Consider the following 24,176-nt stretch of genomic DNA (forward strand, 5'->3'; position numbering starts at 1 on the left):
GACAGATCTGCCATTGTGGGCGTTCTACCTAGTCACATCTCGGCGAACGTTTTTAAAGTAGTAATAAGACTAATTTGGATGCGACCGATTTGTACATGGAAATACGATATGTCATTTCTTCATATATCGTGGAAAGCGACTCAGTGCACACATTGTACCCTAATCTCACACGTTTTCTGTCGCTTTGCTTTTATAGCACAACTTTTGCGACAGCCTCCTTAGATTATTTCGAAACCCTTTTGTTAAAATCGATACACTAAATGTTGATGTACAAATCGAATGTAAAAGATAACAATTTTAGGGTACAATATAAAACGAATGAAACTACTGTCAATGTTTGATTCACAGACGAATTCCGCCTGGTAGCTTCAGCCCCAAGTTGTTGGTTTTCCTCGGTGGGTTATGCCGTACAGCTGTTTAAATTCAAATCAACTAAGTGTTCTTGAAAACGGCGATCCTAATACTTTTCATGGCAAAGTGTCGAATGATGAAGTTCCTGAAAAGGGAAAATTGAAAGCACATAGATACATATATGCATGGATGCAAAACACACATCACACATAGATAGATAGATAGATAGATAGATAGATAGATAGATAGATAGATAGATAGATAGATAGATAGATAGATAGATAGATAGATAGATAGATAGATAGATAGATAGATAGATAGATAGATAGATAGATACATTATAGATAGATAGTTGGATAGATAGATAGATAGATAGATAGATAGATAGATAGATAGATAGATAGATAGATAGATAGATAGATAGATAGATACATACATACATACATACATACATACATACATACATACATACATACATACATACATACATACATACATACATACATACATACATACATACATACATACATACATACATACATACATACATACATACATACATACATACATACATACATACATAAAAACGTTAACGTTATAGAAAGTTAGTCAATATACATGGTATTTCACAGCTGCAATAGGAAACGTACCCTGAGATCACAAAATCAAAATCTCACCACGCTAGATATCAATTCTTTCGTTTTTTGACACGAAGATGAATTCCATTCGATGACTTCAGCACAATGTTGTTGGTTCTCTCTGGTATTTTGTTGTGAACAGGGTAAAATTCAAATCGATGCAGAGAGCTTGCTATTGCGATCTTCATTTCATTCATGGCAAAGTGTTGACCGATGCAATTTCTGAAAAGATGTAAACGTTGAGTGTGCTTACTCATTTGAGCGTTGAAAGATTTTACTAAAGGAAAACGAAAAGAAACATTGTCCTGAAAGATATTTTTCCTCCATACTTATATTATAATCACCCCTCCTTACCTCCCGCTCCCTACTGTCTGCCTGCCTGCCTGTCTATCTGGCTGTCTATCTGAGTGTCTCTTTGTCTGTCTACCTCTTCCTCTCTATCTCCTTTTGAATAGCTTCGCTAAATTGATACTAGAAAGCTAGAGGGCGTATGATCAATTCAGTGAATGTCCACGTTTAAGAAAATCCTGGTTTCTACTGTAAGGTTAAGATATGCATCTGTGCACAAGCTAGTATGCGCCTTCAAAGTGAAAGACTTAAACTTTTGATTAAACGTTACTGAATGGAACTTTCAACCACTGTCTTACCAATTCAACAATAAAAATCGGGGGTCACTGTGAAAAGTTTGGAACAAGCGAAACAAATTACCCATCATTGTGCGACATTTGAAATTCTAAATGGTCGTCATTCCTCCAAGAGCTTTAAGTGAGCCCCCATAAAGCGGTAGATCAGAAACTAATTGTAGATATTTGAGAGTCCGACTATCTGTCCTCGAGGCGCTTTCTACCTTAGACATCAAAACATTATTTTGGTCAAAAAAGAACGCACTCTACAACAGCTAGAGCCTCTGTATATGTCGTTCACACAATACAACATCCTTCATAGTATGCAGATAAAATGCTTGTCATAAACAAAACTATGCACTGAGACATTGTAGCGAGTTGTGGAATATTTGGCTGATATAACTCAGCAAGACTTACCTCGGACCAGCTGAGAATGGTATAAACGCATACGGTGACCTCTCTTTGCTGTTTTCTGGAAGAAACCTCAGCGGATCATACTTGAACGGATCTGGCCACACTTCTGAATTGTGATGTAGTGCGTGGATGTATGCAACAACCGTCTTTCCTGAAAAAGTGCGTGTGATGGTAATGGTAGAAGGTTATGTCCTACTCTGGGACACCAAAGTATACCTAAACAATTTAAACTGCTTAGAACCGGTCAAAAACATTTGCCTGCAGTGATTCAGCTATAGAATGTCGTTGGCGAAGCCCTTTACCGGATTAGTATAACCATGTAGCGACGTAACGCAGGCAGAATTTTGAACCGATCGTTACAAGTTTAAACTGGTCAGGTACTTAGGGTGTCTCGGAGTACGACATATCATTCCACTTGAAAGAATGGTTATAATGAATCTCCTATGATGAGTCACAAAATGACTTGCAATGTATCCCAATGTTCTACGGTGAGTGCACTCAGGTGTGTCCTGAATGAAAACAAAAAGGACTCAGCTACTTATGTAGACTTTTTATTGAAACCATTGTATTCTCTATCCTAGGTTGATAGTTCTGCTGGTGGACAGAATTGTCCCCGAGGCTGTCTTCCTCCCAGTAAAGCGATGTTTTCATTGCTTCGCTTCCATAAAGTTTTTGTGCGATGTATGATAGTGTGTGTGCGAGCGTGAATGCTTCACGAACTCTACAACAAGTAGAAAGGGCGCAGTCAGAATTGTAACAACTTTAGCTCGGTTATTGAACCAATCTTTTTGAGATTGGGGATTTGGCCGAGCGGTTTTGTCTCTAGCTTTCTCCGCTAGGTGATTGGGTACCGTACGTTGTGAGTTTGGACCCGATTGAAACCATCGTATTATATAGACGTTTGTGGAGCTCTAAGGCGTCTGGTATCACGGGCATCTCGGCATATCTCCTAAAGAGCATGTGAACCGCGTAGCAGGTTCTTTACATTGACTTACGAGGCCTTTTTCTTGGTATCTCAATGCTTGTGTATTAGCTTGCCATGTTGTATGACATAGTTGACGGTCGTGTAGACTTGTACTGGCAAGTGACTTGCAGTGCTGTTAGTGCCTCCTGAATGGCGTGACTGTGTCTGTTATCAGTGGTTAATTTCAGAATTACAAGACATAAAAATGCCCCGCTTCTGCATTTATTAAGTGTAGAGAGTTATGTCAACTCAAAAAAGTGTTTCTGTCTATTTCTAAATGTATGTATGTATGTATATATGTATGTATGTATGTATGTATTTATGTATGTATGTATGTATGTATGTATGTATGTATGTATGTATGTATGTATGTATGTATGTATGTATGTATGTATGTATGTATGTATGTATGTATGTATGTATGTATGTATGTATGTATGTATGTATGCAGTGCTTAAGCATGAACAAACTAATCAAGGAACAAAATGACTGGGAAAAGCTTCCTATCGATTCAATGATTCTTTCTTTGTATTACATGCAAACCTATTACCTTTATGAGTTTTGGAGAACAATATCGGGGTTTGGTAATTATGAGTTAAAGCCAGAATTTGAGACATGAAAGGTGGCATCGGGTTCTGTCGAACATCCCTAGTTCATCCGCATGCCCATAGAAATCATCCCAGAAAATATAAAAGACGGGAGAGATATGTAGAACAGTATGGAAAGAGGAAACATTATCGTATGTCCCAAATGTCTTTTGCCAAGTCACTCTGATGAAGATTCTATAAATGAAGAAACCCATGGTACATTTTCCGTTGCCATACCGACACGAGTTTAAATCTTTAGCAAAACAGTGAATATTAAACAGGAAAATAAGGAAATGCAGCACATAAAATAGCAGGCAAAGTGTGTGTATGTATGTATGTATGTATGTATGTATGTATGTATGTATGTATGTATGTATGTATGTATGTATGTATGTATGTATGTATGTATGTATGTATGTATGTATGTATGTATGTATGTATGTATGTATGTATGTATGTATGTATGTATGTATGTATGTATGTATGTATGTATATATGTATGTATGTATGTATGTATTTATGTATGTATGTAAGCATGCATGATGCTCTCAATGAATATGAATGAAGATATTGCACACCTGCAGGAATAGTTCTACTGTCTGGTATTTTCAAATCTGACTTCAGAGTACGACCTATTGATAGCACCGGTGATCTGATTCGTAGACTTTCTTTAATACACATAGTTGTATATTCCAATGATTGAAGATCATTCCTGCGTGGTATTAAGGTAAGAAAAAGCGGTAAGACCATTCGTCTTAAAGTGCCAATAAGAAGATTGGAATATGCACAACGAATATTTTGACTGTATTCCTTTCGTTCGTTCTCTTTCTGTTTCTAAGTGTCGGGTGAACTGTTTAATGTAACTTTATCCTCGCTATATCACTTACTAAGAGAAGAAGAGGAAACGTTTGGAGGGAGAAATGATATAAAATGTTCTGCATAATTCAAATAAGTAAAAGCGAGATATGGAACATGCATATCTTGTTTTAGAAAAACACGGTTAGAATCTAAATATTATCTGATATTGCTGGTTCTGGCGTATCTAACATTGTCACTTGCCAATTTATTGTATCGTTCCCGTTTCTGGCGATAATTTCGTCAATTTCTTCTCTGCATTTCTGTTGATGTTCAGGATTCATGGCCATGTTGTACAGACACCAAGATATGCCACTGGCCGTTGTGTCGTGACCTTCAAACATAAATGTATCCACTTCATCTCTGATTTCTTGATCGCTTAAACCTTGTCCTTCTTCATCCTGTCATAAAATCAGTATGTCGCCTTTTTCAGAAAGCTTGTTTAAAATTTAAAAGTGTTCTAGTTGACAAGTTCTGATTGATCAGTGATTGGCGAAATCTACGAGAATGTACAGGAGCTCACGTGATATATCATAATCGGTATATCAGTATGTCATTATATACATGTATGTTTTGATCGCTCATCTCAAATCGAAAACCATTCATTTGAAGATAAAATAAGAAAAATAGAAGTTATTTTATGCGACTTTTATATTCAGCAAATGCAAACATATGCAAAGTGAAGATAATTAAACATAATAACATATCTACCAATTATTTTTGGCAAAAGGTGGCTCAAATAACATTCCTCTGACCTTTGCACTTAAAAGAATATCCAAGAAATCGATGTACTTTCTTTGACTTTTCTTCTGGCAGTCGTAACTGTTTTTCAAAGTTTATTTTCTTTCCTTGATAACTCGTTTAGAATACTCATGAACAATTTTCAAAGCTCTGCGAAACTTATATCCCATCCTGGACAAACCAAAGATGACGTCATTGTGGTACGGCAGAAACCGGAAACGTTCTTTGATGAGGAAGGCTAAAGTGTAAACTGCCCGGATGTATGGATTTTGGTTCCTGTTGTGAAAAGAAATAGAGAGCCAATTGCTATTAAGCAAAAGTATTTCCACTGGTACGGAAAAAGACACGCGTGACAGAACAGGGGTTGCATAGTTGATGCGTTAGTGTCTAAACCACAGCTGCATGTAAACCATTGGCGAGTTTTGGACTTTGAATCTAAGGCTTTTTCCTGTATACAAAACATTTTAATCAACACACGTTCACTATATTCTTATGAAAAGTGACAAGAATCAAACCTTGAAAAGAGGATTCATCTTTGACGGTTTTTTTTAACAGTCTTTCAATCGTGAAAAGAAATGATGTGATATAACTCACCGGTCTTGCTGGCAGTTGCTTTCCTTACTGAATATACACCTCAACAAGCTATCAAGGGTCATCAAACTGATATGTTCAAACATTTCCACTTCACAGGTATTAGCAACGCTTTTCCGACACATGTGATCCCAATTATCCTAGCAGATATTCACAGATCATAAGTGACTTATTTCTACAATATGTCAATGGCACATCTACAACAGTGAGATGGCATACAAAAGCCTGTGACCAAGGTGTTAACTATAAAACCTACAGTATTTCCTGGAGAAACGTGCTGTAAGGTTTTGGCATGTTAAGGGGTTTCCATTGTGTTAATAACTTATCATGTGCGTCAGAGACAAAAAAGGACGAAGAAGAGAAGGTAATTACTTGTACTGCCTTACCAGCATTGTTGTCATGCATTCATTGTAGATGGCAATGTAGGGCCTTAGGATGTCGAAATGAAATCCCGGGGTCAAAAGTCGTCGATTACGAAACCACTTCTGACCAGTGCTGATCAGCAAACCATCACCAAGCCACGGTCGCAATAGTCCGTACAAGAAGTTGTCTTTAGGTTCTAAGAATGAAATAACCAAATTTTTAAGTGTGAGATTTAATTGTATTTTCTTGGTGAGTATATTTTATTCGTCTGCTCTCTATTACGTACAGCTACATTGCAAACTATTTGTGCATGCCCGGGGCATAAATGTACATTTGATGCTGATGTGCACTTTAGTGATCAAAGTTAAAGAGAAAAAGTGGCTATCTTTTCAATTTTTTGCAACCTCTAGATGCCTGAACTTAGTTCCATTCCAGTGGGTTAACTGAGAGACAAATATTGCTACACTGTATGAAAGCTGCGGTTATTGTTCATGTGAAGGGCGCCACACAATACAAGTTTTGTTACAAATGCCAGCATAACGTCTGATACTGTGTAGCAATTCATATTTAGGTGTTTCTTGATTTGATCTTTATATCAGACTTTGGTTAATACCAGCCAGGCGTTAACCCCTGACCCAGGGTTTTTCTATACCATACAGTGTATATGCCAACGGGATGGAAATTGTCAAAGGTCGACTCTTTTTTAGACATCTTTCAATAAGTCTAACATCAGTGACTTATCATATGCAACAATATTAGTGAAAAAAGGTCCAAAGATTGTGATTTTCTCCCTTTAAGCTGTTGTTGTTGGCGGTAGTGTGGCATTTATCAAAGTTTGTAATCGATCCCCTGTTCAATGACACGATAAGATGTTTTGTTTGGTATTTCAGTGAGAGAGTATGGAGCCGTTACCTGTGGTTGATAGCAACGCCCTGGCCGTAGATGGATGGTTTAGTAGCACAATATTTTCAAAAGGACCAAGCCATATGACGGACGCGGGGCTTATCTCAGCCGATCGAACCGCAGCTTCCGTGATAGACGCTTCGTTACTAGTTAGCTGTGGATATATTAATGAATTAACTGAGATCACCATGAATATTGCAAACATAAACTTTGCGCAATAACGCAAACCAAGAAAGTAAATATGTGGATAATGCGGATGTAGCAAGCAAATTTCATCAACAAAAAGGGCCAAAAAGGGAAATTTATTTTTGTTACTTCGAAACACAACAATATTAACCATAATGTTACTTTACTTCTTGTAGGTGTTCATGCTGATGTTCTCCGGACTGTTGTTGATTTCTGACGACGTAATGAGATATGCGTTTAGTTGAGCAAAGACACTAAATGATAGCGCTTCATCAGTATAATCTCACCTTTTTTATGTGTCCGAAAAACCAGTGTCTGTCAGGACTAGGGAAGTCAGCCATTAGCCGCTCAGTTTGCCATCTACCTCGGAGAAGCTGATATAACTTGTAAATAATTCGCAGAATGAGTGCCGAGAATACAAACAGCAGAGCTAATCTGTAGTTCAATGCTGTCAGACAGTTCATTGTGAACACCCTGTCGTAGGCAGTCGTCATAGGAGGAACCCTCGTGAAGAACGTTATTAAATCTTTGAAGACGATGGAGATTTGAACTTTGACTAACGTGTCAAGTAAGGCAAAGGTCGTACTAGCTGACACGGACTATGGACTATTTTTGCTAAAGGTCTCATTGTGCTATTTGAATGGCGAAGTTCGTTCACACGTCTCCGACATAAAGTCCAATGTGCCGGATGATGGGCAGTGCGTGCTTGGTTTCACGTGTCGTATGTAAGTTCTACCAGCGAATTCGATAAACGCAGATGCCAATCACTAAACCTGGTAACCTTTCATGAATGAATTTAGACATTTTGCCCTTCCGTGATTGTATTTCATCATATTGCACCATTGTCATTCTAGTTTTTTACGTCTCCATTTAATTGAAAATCAATGTCCTCTATAATATGCATGACTGATAGGATATTCTTTAGTTAACTTGCACAACGTCGTCAAAATGTACATAGCAGAATATTTTTTCGGCATCTTTTAAAAATGTACTCAATCTTTCTGTATTTTTTGTAGACTTACTTATGTAGTTTATGTATACTAAACCACAATGTTTGTATAGAATTCTGTCTATGTGTAGTTTTGAGCTTAAATTTTGTTCCCATGAAAAATAATTATGAGCGAAAATGAAAATATATACTTGTTAGAGATCATAATATCGTATGTTTAACGTTTCACTAACCGCGAGAATTTTGAAAATCACCAGTTAAGTTTGTTTAAATTACAGATACATTCTTCTGCGATCATGATTCCTATCAATTATGCGGGGAACCGTGGTGGTATCGATTTCAATTATGGCAATGTTCTGACTGAATGCTGTTTATTAAAAAAATTCCACAATGAAAAGGTTTGAAGACTGTTACACTATGCAATATGAACAGCATCGACAACGACATCGACAAACAGAGGACGAAACACGCACCCAAGTTATAACATAAAGTATGATATTAGAGTTTGTTCGATGTTCCTCAATTAATCGGGTAATATTATTTTTCTTTCAGAATAGATATGGTGTACTGTTTTAACAACTACCTAGTTGCCGAATTTGGAGAATTAGCTGACATATGTTAAGTTAGTATGCGCCTCCAAATAAAGTGAAATACATAACTTAAACATTTACTCAAATTTTCCTAAATAACCCTCTCTCTCTCTCTCTCTCTCTCTCTCTCTCTCTCTCTCTCTCTCTCTCTCTCTCTCTCTCTCTCACCAAATCAACACAAAAAGTTGGGGCTCATGGGGCAAAATTTTTGAAGTAGCGACACAAATTACTAAACATTTTGTGATATTGAAATTCAAAATGGCCGCCATCCCCGTGTTAACTCTAAGACGGTGAAAGTTTTTCTTTCGCCAAAAGCTTTAAAGTCAGACCCTACAACTAGTTTATCAGAAAAGAATTGTACAAATTTGAGAATCCTAATATCTGTCCCCGAGGCGCGTTCTACCTAAATTAAGTACATATACCTTTTTATACTCGTCGTATGTTATAGAGTATTAGGATTGGGAAACTAATCAAACGTTCAAAACTAATCCTTACTTATCAATTTTTATCACTTTTTCTCTGAGACGCCACAAATAGAAATACATCAACTTATATATTTAATACCTAAACCGGAGAACTATAAGTTCTGTAACAAAATTAACGATGTAATTTCGATCGGTGACCGCCAGCTTTTATATTTTTGGTTGTCAAGCTAAACAGATTTCGGTGTGGTCGTCAATGAGTCACGTATTGTGATCTAGATATATCAAGATATTTTGTCATTAAATGCAGATCTAATTCTTTTTCTAATTACTGGTTAACGCCTCGAGCTAATTCAATTTCCCAGGCCCAAGGACTTAACCTTCAGTTGATGTGTTATTTATAAAAAATTGGAAGTTTAATGCATGACTCAATACCTGAGTCACTTTACCGTGTAGGCACTTTATCTTTCAAGAAAAATTGTACCATTCAATATTCATCTAATATCCAGGTTGCAAACGGCCACATGGACAGCAACAAGAAGGTGAAGATATATGCAATACAGGTGTCAGAAAAGTTGGAAGTAATAATGTAAATTCTATCAGGTTGAGTCTACCCTTTGAAATGCCCTCTCTTTCGCCCAAACATCGGTGACCCATAGCCGCTATCCGAAGCAAAAAGCTTACTGCAGCACTCAAAACAAATTCAACTTTGAACTTGAAATTACAACGGTACAATTGTCAGTGGCTTTAATCGTCTAGCTGCCACATAAAACACTCTATCTAAGCTGGCTCACAAACTATAATGTCGATTATGATTCATTGATAATGACTCTTGTTGAATGTGACGATCAGACTTTCAATGTACAATATGACTGTTCTTATATAATTTTTGTAAGTTTTTTGAAGTGAATAAATGATTTTAATACGTCTGTCTCTGATACTTGTTTTAATTTGTAAGTTAAAAATGCCAAAGCTGTCTAACGTTTCGGTCAGCTGCTTGTGTTTCTGTGGCATTATGCCATGTACCAAGGCGCGCTAAAGGGCTCTTGAATTGGATAAATACCCATATACATTTGCAGTTCTTCCCCCACTGTCATATTTCACTATATATATATATATATATATATATTATATATATATATATATATATATATATATATATATACATACAATACACACATGTATTGCATATATATATATAATATATATATATATATATATATATATATATATATATATATATATATAATATATATATATATATATATATATATATATATACTGCAGTGCATGTGTAAGTTTTGAATATATATACATATAAGCCCTGTGCCAAGGCGCGCTAAAGGGCTCTTGAATTGGATAATACACAGATACATTTGCAGTTCTTCCCCCACTGTCATATTTCACTATATATATATATATATATATATATATATATATATATATATATATATATATATATATATATATATATATATATATATATATATATATATACATACAATACACACATGTATTGCATATATATGTATATATATGTATATATCTATATATATCTATATATCAATTATATATATATATAGATACCGAAGTGCAAGTGAAAGTTTGAAGAATATATATATAATTCTTCAAACACACATGTATTGCATATATATATATATATATATATATATATTATATATATATATATATATACTGCAGTGCATGTGTAAGTTTTGAATATATATACATATATATACATATAATATATATATATATATATATATATATATATATATATATATATATATATATATATACACATATATAATCCAAAGTGCCAACAGGTGTAAGTTTTTGAAGAATACGTTATCTAGTTAACACTTCACCTTTACACTTAGTATGTTGTTCAGAATACAATTGCCCTCAACCACTGAAGTCAACTGCTGAAGGCACACACTTTGCGAGCAACCTTCTTTTCTGTGTACCTGTCGTTGAGGGCTCATGATAGAAAAGCGTAGTAGCCAACAAAGGGCCGTTGAGAGAGGTTGAGTCCAATAGTTCAAAAATCTTCACCTGTTGTAGATAGTAGGGCTTTGATAGTTGAGGGGGGGGGGGTTAGGAGGACAAAAACTTGAAACGGACCAATCCAAGCAACGGATGCGGAACTCATTGAAGCGGATAAATTCGCCACTTCTGCAAGTGATGATTCGTCGTTTGTAAACTGAGAAATTGAGAAGGCCGGAAAGATCATCAGCATTACGTCACAATGTGGAGATAGAATAGCGGAATATCATACTGTTCTGAACTTGTGTAATCGTAAGACATTTCAGTCGTACCGCATGGCCTGTCTTCGAATATATGTTGGAAAACAACCCTTGGGAAAGCAGCAACTAAGGGATCGACAATATCATAGGAAGGGTGCTTGTTGGCAATGGTCTAAGTCTGTGAAAAAGGTAACGGGGAAATTTCCTGAAAATAAAGTTTTTGAACATGTGTTCATGAAAATAAAGTATTCGCAAGAAGATCCACCGAAATAATCTGGACATATTATGTAATAACGGGAGTGATGGAAATTTGATGAAAATATCAATTTTGGGACGTAAAACTAATAGGATGGTCTACATTTGGCAAACTCTTCCAAAAGCCTTACATTCAAACAAACCCCACCAATCACAGTGTCATCGTTATATTCGCTGACATTGGTACAAGATGTTCAGGTACCGTAATGGAGTAAATCGTTTGCTACGTCTTACACGGTGGTATAGAAAACATGGATGTGATTTCATATACTCAACTTAAGGACGGGGCTAGAACCTTTAAAGAGATTAATAACGAATGCATATAAGATCATAGTGAGGAGTCAAACACTTCATAACGTAATAATCATTATGCGTTCTGGCTCTTGAAAAATACAACTCTGTTTATTTGCTTTCCAAGGAAATTTGTATATACATGAATCATCATATTTAAAAAAGTGATATTCTATAAGAAAGAGAAATTATACATGAAGTTGATAAGAACTGGCTCAATATTATTGAAATGTTTTATGGAGCATTTCCGTCATCATCAGCTCTTCCAACAAGTGAACAGCTGTTTATATAATAACATATATCGGACTCTAGCTGATCTTAAAGTTGTTGCAAGTGTGGTAATCTCGTTGCACATATTAATAAGTTATATTATTGAAAATAGCACCTACTTATTTTTCCCTAAAGAATAATATATGAAGTACAAAAAAAGGAAATATATATATATATATATATATATATATATATATATATATAATATATATATATATATATATATATCAAAATATTCACAGTAAACATTACACTAGAGACAAGATAAGCAAGATACAAGGAATCAGAGCTTCTAAACAAAATAATTCTGCCCTCTTGAGTGAAATGTGAATTTATTCTCACTATTGTGCACGTACATAAACTATGGCAGCAAATTTGAGATAAAGAATACACATTTTCAAAAAGGGTAACACTTACATACGTATACATGCATACATACATACACACATATGTAACTAGAACATTAATGAAACATTTTAGGCGATTTACTTTTATACACGTTTGTTGTGCTTTAACATGTAATCATGAAGTCCGTATTTTAGGGCATAGACTTGACTATTTCATAGTTATGTACACACCATATTTGTGGGCAATCCTGTATGCATTGGCTTTAACATCACATTTAAGATTCCCAAAAGATATCGTGTAAAGTAATGCTGAAAGAAAACCCTCTTGTGAAAAGGTGAGAAGTCTTCAATTAATTAAAAATGAACATTTTGTATATAAATATACACAGAAAGATACACTTTACAAGTTGATGTACATGAAATTTATTCCCCAACGTGACAAGACTAGAAAATAATCTACTTGATAAATGAATCTAAATCTTGTGTTGACTGATTCTATAAAATTGCCAGTACAATGCACATGCTAGCGATTTGCTCTAAAATGACTGAACTAAGAGAATGGAAGCATGCGGTGGGCTGAGTGATTTGACCAGGAAAACGTCGCTGCCAAATATTTAATCAAAGTTGTGCACAGTTACGACATGTCTCAGAAAACTAACTGTTCGCTTAGCCAATCATTAGTCAAATCTTGATTTTTTAGTGTCATTTGCTTAGCCGGGTGGGTATTTCTCGCTAATGAGTATTGCAAACTAAGTTTTCAGTCTCCAGAAAAGCTAAGATATTCTTCTTCTTCTTCTTCTTGTTATTATTATTATTATTATTATTATTATTATTATTATTATTTTTATTATTTTTATTATTATTATTATTATTATTATTGTTATTGTTATATCATTATTTTATCGGTATTTTGTATTTGTTTGACCGGAAGCAATGTTGACATGCTTTCCCGATATGTAAAGGCGTTTATTTCTATGAGACAGCTTTTTCATACAGCACTGGCTGTGTATTTGATGAGATGAAGTGCAATAGGTATCTCGAGACATGATGTGTAAGAACTTCTGGAATTACTGAGAAGAGAAGCCTGACTTTTACTTATAAGTACTACAATAACTGTGAACAAGGTTGATGATATGTGCGCGACGCGAAGTTAACTGGAAAAGTATTTTCACAAAGATGCTCACTAGATCCTCAGAAGACAATAATCGACCTTCTTTCTATAAGTGTGCAATATGGGTTAATGGTAATCTACGATCCTTGAGGTACCTGTACCAGTCCCAGACATTTTGAGGTAGATCGGCTTTTTTAGACAGTTTCTCAAGAATATCTGGCATGTAAATCAATGTATTGCGACTTAAATTGATGTTTAAGGCTACTTGTTTACGCAAAGTCATGTTCTCCATTCCTTTTCTTAGCCTTTCTGCACCAGCATCACTTATTTTATTATAACTGAGGTCTAAATTGTTCAGTCCAATCATCTCCTTTATCGCTTCACTTAAACTCTCAACACCACTATCTCCAATGTTATTGTGACTGAGGTCTAAATATTCCAAATAGTTCATTTCCTCAACTGCTGCAGCTAGACATTCTGCACCGTTATCGCAAATCTTATTATTACTGAGATTTAAGCGTTTTAACAAAGTCATTTCCTCTATCGCTTCACTTAAACTCTCTGCACCGCTGTCTCCAATGTTATTGTGACTAAAATCTATATCTAAAAGCCTAGTCATTTCTTCCATTACCGAACTTAAACTCTCAGCTCCGGCGTCCCCGATGTCATTGTGACGGATATATAAATATTCCAGCCTTACCATTTCTTCCATGCCTTCACTTAAACTCTCAGCACCAATTTCTCCAATATTGTTTTCACTGAGATCCAAATATCTAAGCCAAGTCATTTCTTTCAAACCTTTGCATAAACAGTCCACACCATTATCCCCTATTTTATTTTGGCTAAGATCTATGTGTACCATCCTAGTCTTTCCTGTCAATGCTGTACTAAGACTCTCAGCACCATTTTGTCCGATATTGTTCTGACTGAGATTCAAATGTCGGAGCGATGTCAGTTTTGCCATACCTTTACTGATATTTCCAACACCCAAATCTCCAATTTTATTGTGACTAAGATCTATATGTCCCAGCCTACTCATTTTCTCAACTGCTGTACTTAGACTCTCAGCGCCGCAGTCTCCTAGGTTGTTATGACTGAGACATATGTATTTCATACTGGTCATTTTCGCCATACCAATACTCAAACTTTCAGCACCATTTTGTCTTATGATATTGTGGCCAAGATCTAAGTGCTGCAACCTTGTCATTTTCAACAAACCCTTACTTAAACCTTTCACGCCAACATCTCCAATATTGTTATAACTAAAGTCTAAATATGTCAACTCATTCACCATTGCGCCAACTTCACTGAAGGTTACAGGATAATCTTGATCTCCATAATCATCTCTTTCTCTTGCAGTATGAGTGGGAAATTTATTTTTCTGCGAGGTCATGCTCACCATCACTTCACCTAAACACTCCGCACCACTATCACCAACATTATTATGACTGAGGTCTAATCGGTTAAGTCGAGTCATTGTAACCATCACCTTACATAAAGACACAATGCCGTTATTTCCGATGTTGTTGTGACTAACATTTAAGTGTTTCAACCAATCCATTTTTACCTCCGTTTCACAAAAACGTACTAAACCATCATCCCCAATTTCGTTATGGCTAAGATCTAGGTAATCAAGATGCGCCAATTTCCTGATACCTTGACTAAAACACGCAGCACCAACATCACCAATGTTATTATGACTGATATCTACGTGTCGCAATTCTGACATATTCTCTATCCCTTTGCTTAACATCTGAGCGCCAACATCTCCAATGCTATTATTACTGAAATTGAAATACGTCAGTTTAGTTAGATTCTCTATTGCTTTACCCAAGCTGAAAGTGCAAACATCACTGATGTTGTTGTGGCTTAGATCTAAATGGGTTAGTTCTGTCATATTCGCTATTGTCGTACTGAAAGACTCGACAGCAACTTTGTCAATATCGTTATGGTTCAAGGAAATAAATAAAAGGTTGCTGAGATTGCTCAAACCTTTGCAGATATTTTGCAAATTAATATCCCCCATCTCCCTGCCATTTAATTTAATCTGACGAATGTCTACCAACTCTTTCACGAACATTATTTTATTAAGAAATAGTTCATTTTCATCAAGTTTCAAGCTACGAACGGGCAGTTTTAATCTGTCTCTGATATATGGTATTATACAGGCAAGGTTTTCTAAATTCTGAGAGATGTTTATAAGTTTATATTGTCCTTCCGCCACACTTTCAAGTAAACCAATTGCACCCTTGATATTTATTTGTGTATTTTGAAGATTTGCATATCTAAGACATTTTAGTACACGCAATTTCCCTCCCAAATATATAATACTTTCATTGCCTATTGGATTCGAGCTTGTATCTAAATACTGCAATTGTAAAATATGCTCAAAACTGTCAGCAAGTATAACGCTAACATCTTTCGACATGTTGCATTCCCTGAGATTAAGGTCGGCCAAATTAATAAAAAAAGCTAAATTTAAGCACAGCTTCTTCACAGTGCCGGTTATTGTTTTCGACAATGTAATGTTCTTAATGTTTTCCATGTTTTCCTGAAAATATTTTATGTGCTCCACTGTTTCAAAGCATGGTTGTGTCATCGGTAACTTGATCACGCCAAACGTAATATTCAGATAATCACAAGCTGACAATGATTTCAGGCTGTCTTCTACTCCATTGTTCTCCACCAGAACATCCATTTTATCTTGCAACGGTAGTAATGCAACACAACCAAGCCCACCTAAGTTGTTGCTTCTTAAATCGAGTCGCTTCAGAAATGGTAAATATTTCATAGATCTCAGTAATACACGTGAACAAGTATATTCTAGATCATTATGTGACAAATCTAACACCTCCACTTTCAAAATGACTTCATTAGCTATCATTCTTTCCAGAAAATTTGTGACAAACTCTTCACCAAATGAAATGAGATCCAGAGATTGCAGCTTAGGCAAAGACGCTATAGCTTTGACCAATATTTTAATTATACTCTTGTTATTAAAACTGTCCCCATCTCCCTCAATCTTAATAGACTTAAGAGCAGTTTGACAGCCACTGAAAAGCTTATAGAATGTAAGAAGCCTTGCCACTGCTGATAATTCTTCTACATTTCTAACTTTGATATTTACAGATGGTGTAGGATTTCTCATAAGGCCATCAAGACGTTTCTTAAATTTTTCTGATAGATACATTCTTTGTTTCGAGACCAATACAAAGTTCCCCAAACTAGGTGTATTATTTACAATATAACTTACAGCTTGCACACTTTGAAGGGTAACGCTACCTAAATCGGTATTAGACAAATCCAAGGACCAGCGGGGTTGAAACAATTGTTGAATGCTACGGAAATTTTTCGGAACTTTTGATTCAAGGAGGCATTTCCCAAGAAGAGAAAGTAAGTTAAAATCCACGGGATATGATTGCATGATATAATTTGTCAAACACATCAAGAACAGTTTCGATTTTTTCTTCAAAATACCAGTAAACAGGGTTAATACACTCGGTATTGATTGCATACACATTTCAAAAAAAGTTGGGTCGTTATAGAATTTAGTTTTCGTTTTTGTTAAAAATAGTGCTAGGCTGTAGTAAAATACATGTTTGCTTAAAAAACAGCACTTGATTTTACTTGACATGTACAGACTAAGAAATGGATCTATTGGATTTTGCTTCTTCAGCAAACAAAATAGATATAATTTATCACAAGGAACATCAAAACTTGAAGGAAGTATTTGTGATTTTGCAAACTTGTCGAACGCTTTCTTTCCTATTTCATATAGGCCGTCCTGAACTACATCCCAAACATTTTTTATCTGAAGTTGATGTTCCTTGCAATGTGTGTCCACGTGGTATTTAATTGCATGTTCAGTTGCTTCAGTGAAAGTGGTTGGCAAAATATAAGAATGTTCATGCCAGTAAGATATAAGTGAAGGAAAGAAAAATTCATCAGACCTCAATTCACCTATAACTGGGTGATATCTTGACTGATTTATCAAATACCTTGCCTGATTTTCATCGACATGATGCAATATGTATTTCTCCCATTTATCATGCGCAATAGTCCTCACCCAGGTTCTGCAAGGGATCGCATGAATAGCAGAAATATCTGTAATAATAATCATAAAAGACTTCATCAAAATTTAGGAAGTAAAATGCAGAAAACTATGAGTATTTCAGCGAGGTTATGTTTGTCAAACATTAAGATAATAGCAAACATACCATGATCCTTGTGGACGGAATGATGCATATTCACGCCAGCATCATGATCACATCGCATCCTTATAATTACGATTACAATTTCCTTATGGACTTACACAAGTTTGTTGGGCACTTTTTCTCACCTTTAAAACCGTACTTTCAATAATTATTAGAGATTTTAATGTGCCTTTCTGAACTGAATGTTTTGCTCATTTTTTACAAAGCCGAATGTCTCTATATAGAATGTTTTTGTTCTATTTAGCTTCAGCTATTTCAACGTGTTAACCGAATGCAGCCCAAATCAATAAAATGAAACGCAATGCAATGCAATAAAATGCCATGTAGTGAAGTGTGATGTAGTGAATTGGGAAACACATGGAGAGGGGTTACCTTTTGTATATGTTCTGCGAAAAGAAGACGAAAAATTGACATATGGTTGTTGCTAAAACGTTTGCTATAAACCTAAATGGTCTCAAATGAGATGACGGAGGGTCTGATAAATGTTAGCAAATAATAAATGAAAGATAATGGTCAAATTTTGATACTTACTATGTAATATCTCTTTGACAATCCCATATTCCTTCTTGTCTACCCTTGATCTGATCCTGACAGTGTACCCAGCCTCCTCTGCCAGGGATTGCATCTCTGGTGTCACAAGAATACCACTCAACGTTTTATCAAGGTCACCCTCCTCATACTTCTGCCAGAAATAGTTGATATCTTCCTCTGAAAGGAAGCTCAATAATGACCGTAAAGAACCCGCATCAATTTGTTCTAACCTTGCACAGAATTTCTCATATGCCTTATCTAACTTATCAACCTTATCTGGCGCTTCTCCCATTTTGATACTCTCGACCTCGTTATCATATGCCTGCCATATGGCTTTTAATTGCATTTCTTTCTTTTTTTGTTTGATTTTTTGTTGGTCTTTAAGTTTTTGGAGTTCAAATTCTTGTCTTTGATGATCTATTGTTGAAGGGGTTTCGACCTTCATCTTCTTCTCTTCCATCTCAAGATTTGCATCACATCGGAGAGCTGCAAACGTAACATTGAAATTGAACTTAAAATGAAAATAACAAAATGATGCGAAATTTTGAAAATTGTATATTGTGTAAATTCATTTGTCTATGTGTCCATAAATGATCAGATTCCAATGAAAGAATGCCTTTGCAATAATAAGGGAGCTATAAAACATTTAAAAAATTAAAATAGAACAGCTTTATGACAAATATCGACGATTGCTACAAATAGGGAGATAGCAAGTATTTTGACCGCAGATATTAAACCTTCTGTATTCATGACGTCCACTTTGAACAAATATATTTATGCGATCAAAATATACCCTAGTTTTGTATCGTTCGTTGGAACGAAAGACTGTGGAGGACGCTCTAGGAGTTCTGAGGAATATGGTATTTAGTTTACTTACTTGGCATAAGAGGTCTCTTCCTTTCTATCTTTCCTGCTGTCTTAGACTTCTCAGTTTGATTCCCATCCTCGGAAAGGGGCGAAGCGTGACTAACTGGAAAGTGATTTCATAATAGAAAAAAAAATGTATATTTTTTTGTCTCAAAAGAATACATAATAATTAAATGAATATAGAACTCAATATAAAACAATTTTTGTAGAGACAACTTTTAAGGACCTTTGGGTAACTATAGACACTTAGTTTCTTCTCTGTAATAACGAGACGCAGAAAATGGTGCCCCACCAACTTGTGTATTGCCAAATGTCTATTAGCTCTGACCTTCGTTCTGGCAACATTAACCTTAGAGCAATCCTTGGTGTGAATCGTAATTCTACATCACAGGGAGTTTTGTTTCTTTTGTGCACATGTCTTTGTCTTTACTCTGTCTTTGCAACTAGTTATTAATTATATTAATTCAAGAACCATTCATTTATTTTCTCTATAAAGTTTTCATAAAGAAATAAAAATCCATCGAAACTATTGGTATATATAGCTAGGGCCCGCCTTTGTACTTGAAGTAATGTTATACACAAACACACACACACCCACCTACACACACACACACACACACACACACACACACACACAATATTATAAATATATATTATATTATATATATATATATATATATATGTCTGTATATGTGTGTCTGTGTCTGTGTCTGTGTCTGTGTGTCTGTGTAAGTTTTTCGGGCTGCTCATGCTACATCATCATATTGCAAGCTTAGGTGGGCCAAATATTAGGATGGGACCAACTGATAAGAAACTAGCACATGCCTACATAACTTTTCGCAACAAAGGTGCATCTATTTTCTTCAACATTGAGCAATAATATGATCCATTCAAAAAATATATTTTTATTTGCGATTTATAAGCCAATACTATACAGTTGTAAAGCAAACTGTCACAGCATTATTGTTTTTACGGGATGTGCCTGTACTTACCTGTCAGAGGAGATGGTGACTGATTTGAGTGACTACCTTCAAAAGATCCAAGACCATCATCAGTCGACTCACTTTGACCAATACACGCTAAAGACCTCTGACTGGTAACTGTAAAAATAAAACGTTTGCATTTATTTCGGAAGAAACAAGTGTTAGCGTTTTTGAACTTTCTGATATTTGCATTTCTTCATTTTAACATTTATTGTATTACTGCTCATAGACATATCGGATTTTACAGTTCTTGGATAAAATATCAGACTTAGTATTGTGCAGTGATATGAGTGTTTTTATACTTTTCAGTAATGAAAGCAACAAACTGGAGGCCATATAATCATGAGAGTTTTCAAACTGTGATGAAGCATTTGGAACAAGATAGGGGTTGACCAGTATAATAGGTTCCTGTTGAATTAAGTTAGTGAGATAAAATCACCCGAGGAAGATCACTTTTTATTACTAGATGATGGCCATTATCTGTGTAATCACATCAAATACGTTGACTTCTATTCCACAAAGAAATGTCTAACCTTGACAAAGTTCTGCATGGTGAGGCCCTGCAAAACAGGATCTGAAATTTTCGTGAGTTTCAGTGACTTCTTTGTGCCCGCGATATTTCTTTTTCAACTTCAGGGCTAATTCAGTTGTGGCTCTCTTGTTTAACATTTTATTTATTTGTTCTGACAGATCACTGACAATAGGGTTGTATAAAAAGTATTCCGCCTTGTCTGCAAAGTTATATAGAAGAAATTCTGCTGTGGCAGTTCTCCTTGGCACTAACACAGGAAGTCCGGCAGCTATGGCCTGCAATGCCTCCACACTGAGTGGCTCATCCGGGGGTATGACCAAGACGTTGCTGTCGCGTAAGTCACTGTAGGGGTCATCTTGAGAGCCGTATGGAGGATATGTGGTTGGTTCTAGACAAGAACATTTCATGTTGTTCGTTAGAAACACTCTCGTGTCATCAGGATCAGCCTCTGACTTAGTACGAACAAACCACTTTGGAATCTTAACATGCATACGAAGAAACGTTGTAGCTGTTTGGCCTACTGCTGCAGCAATAACTTTATTGCTTTTTGATTTCACGTCTACACCTGTTATCACAGTCAGTATTTGCTTTAAGCTTGTAACGTTTTCAGATACCTTGAGATCAAAGAATCCATTCTCTGGCCTCGGAAGGTACAGTTCATGCTTTACTTTAATTCCAGTTCTTTCATAGAGGTTTTTGTATTCTTCAAAGACGGTTGGTCCAATGGAGAAAACTGCTGTTGCTGATTCAGCAAATTTCAAGTGTGTATTTTGAAGTTGCTTTGACGGAACAGCATGATTTATTACTACGATATTAGCATCACAGAAGCGCCGCCTTCTTAAGACATGCGCAACAAGCAGTTTTGTTGATGCATGGACGTGCTCAACTATATATTCCACATCCTGTAAGTCCATCAGTGTTGTAAAATACGTCTCCGGTGACAGAAGCCACTTTGGCTCAGGATCATCGTTTCCGTGTGTTTCAACAAGCTCCTCGCTCAAACACGGAAGTATCAGTTCAACTCCACAGGAAGAAGCATCTTTCTTTTCTTGTTCAGTTGCCTTCATAACAACGCAGCATGTTCTATTTCGCCCATTTTCGGCTGCAAGACTTGCTAGTTGACAGTTGAGAGCTGATACGCTGTCTCTAATACGACACCACCTTTCAGCCAAGAATAAGTTCGTCATCTTTATGTCCCTTCTGGTTACAGAATAAAAACACAATTATCATGATTACATTAACCTATGTAATTTTAATTCATCACAGAGAAATCGGGAGTATTTTAATAATAAATGTGAAAGACAAAACTCAACCTTGATACTTAACGAGAATTAAGATTGAAGATAGATTAAAATACACACATTCAGCTCACGTTGCGTTCGAACTGCGACTTCATATACAACATGCCCTGCCCCGTTCTCTGCCATGGATAGTACACAGTGATTTAGGCTACTGGAATTGTATCAGCTGTAGTTAACGATATTCATGGAGTTTTAGCGGAACGTACAGTTTCGACCACTTTCAACCCGCTCCATTTTAAAATAAATAATAAATGTGCAGAAAAGGTCGCATCAACTGACAAGAAAAGCTCGATTCTCATCGTTGAAATTTTTCTGAATCGTTAGCTTTATGGTTACCTATTGGAGTATTCATATTCTTATATTTTGTATATTGTTATTATTTATATCATTATTTAAATTATTTACCACCTATATTCTTATATTCCTTTATTCTTATATTTCTCATATTCTTATATTGGAGTATTCTTAGATTTTGACATTGCCAATACTAACTGTTAGTCTTAATAAACTCATCGGAACGGAGTCTAAAATATCATTGCAATACGTACTTTTAGATAACAGTCGTGGATATAGCTACTGTCTTTTGATAGTTTTTTATGGACTTTACGCTACAGAAAGTATGTCACATTTTGACGACGTGGTTTTATGGTGGGTGCATTGGGGTGGGAGGTTAAGCACACCGATTTGAAGTAGATTACAATCAGGTTAAAACGAACGGAGTAACTAAAAAGCTAGATAATTAAAGTAATTTGGTGACAAATTTAATTCCTAGCAGCAGCAATCTCGCTCAAAATCATAGAGAGGAGGACACGTGAAGATCAATAGAGATCTAGAACATTACGGTCACAACAATGAATTATCAGGTGACGCCATTACACGCACTCGCCAGACTTCAAAACGCAGACAGCCGTCATTACAATACAAAGTGAAAATAGATCAACTACGAGGTCAATTAGAAATGTTGGTAACTATACCAATTTTCTGTAGGAACCTATCGTGCTGTAAATTGCAAATATATAACCTAAGACGTCAGTACACTCGCTAATTAATTACAAATACACAAGGAAACAACATACACTAAAATGACCCCGCATGACCTCTGTAGCTATGGTGGTTTGCCTGTGAAAAGATTGAGGCTAGGCTGTAGTACATGGTACTTTCGTCCAAGACGAAGCCTAAAGCACATTGAAGAGAGCATCGGGTGTGTCAAGTAGATAATTACCGAAGTGCAGAAGTGAAGATATTTACCGACTTTCCTGCGCAGGGGCGAATTTTGTTTCATTTGCAGGTCCTCTGCCGATACACTGTGCCTGTCTTTGTGAACGAGCTTTCAAGCTGCTTACCCACAATGCCCCTCAAGGGGTCAGCCGTCTGTACCGGAAGTTCGATCAATACAAGTCTTAGTCACAGACACTTTAATTGTTTAGAAAACAGCGTTCAATTTCTCAGTTGGAAAGTGCATCGCGGTCAGCGATTTTTTTACTTTTGCACTACAAAGTATGATTGTTTTGCTAAGGAGCAGTGTATACATTATTGAACCACAGGCGCACGGCGACTTTTAAAATCACTTGTCTTTAATTTTAATGTTCAAAACATACGTTTTATTAATATAACTGTGCGAATGGAAATCGTGCGGGCAACTATTGAGATGATACAGTGAGCAGCGCCCAGAACACGGCTGTGACCGCTCGGCTGTCACGTACACCTTACAGCCAAGGTAAGAAATTATTGGGAAAATGGTTTTTAAAGTAGACAAAATAAACGGTTATTGGCCATCCTCGAGATTCAAACTTCAACGTAATCAAGGGAATACTTACAAAATCGATCGATCGGCTTCCTAACTTGTAAAGTCAACATCGGCCCTATCTACGGCTGATAATTCGCGAAAGGTTTTATTTTACGGACAAGTCCCGTTCCAGCGCAATTTTCAAAGTGTGCAGCTTAAAATTTGACGCATCCGGAGGTAAGATTTAGCGACTAAACAATAAAAAGTGGCCCGTTGCAGTTTTGTGGTTCAAGAACCCAGTAATTGATCGATTTAGTACCACACA

The 24,176-nt window shown here is 36.0% G+C and overlaps 1 protein-coding gene and 1 pseudogene across 1 annotated transcript; both read right to left on the reverse strand.

Moving 5' to 3' along the window:
* Positions 1-432: 432 nt before the first annotated feature.
* LOC139144674 (cytochrome P450 4F12-like) lies at positions 433-7,710 on the reverse strand (annotated as a pseudogene).
* A 5,996-nt stretch (positions 7,711-13,706) lies between these two features.
* LOC139136606 (uncharacterized) lies at positions 13,707-23,462 on the reverse strand. The gene is made up of 6 exons (XM_070704370.1): positions 23,378-23,462; positions 20,826-22,024; positions 20,302-20,409; positions 19,320-19,412; positions 18,443-18,928; positions 13,707-17,801 (listed from the first exon to the last, which is right to left on the reverse strand). The coding sequence occupies exons 2-6, from the start codon at positions 22,009-22,011 to the stop codon at positions 13,804-13,806; spliced, it is 5,871 nt and encodes a 1,956-aa protein (XP_070560471.1). The 5' UTR covers positions 22,012-22,024; positions 23,378-23,462; the 3' UTR covers positions 13,707-13,803.
* Positions 23,463-24,176: the final 714 nt, after the last annotated feature.

This window comes from Ptychodera flava, chromosome 1 (genome assembly GCF_041260155.1).
Source record: "Ptychodera flava strain L36383 chromosome 1, AS_Pfla_20210202, whole genome shotgun sequence".
Taxonomy (NCBI): Eukaryota; Metazoa; Hemichordata; class Enteropneusta; family Ptychoderidae; genus Ptychodera; species Ptychodera flava.

Coding starts and splice junctions, on each gene's coding strand:
- LOC139136606 (XM_070704370.1), bottom strand. CDS start 22,011: ATGACGAACTTATTCTTGGCTGAAAGGTGGTGTCGTATTAGAGACAGC. Junction 19,413..20,301: donor GTCACCATCTCCTCTGACAG/GTAAGTACAGGC, acceptor ATCACTTTCCAG/TTAGTCACGCTTCGCCCCTT. Junction 17,802..18,442: donor TGTCAAAGAGATATTACATA/GTAAGTATCAAA, acceptor TTATTATTACAG/ATATTTCTGCTATTCATGCG.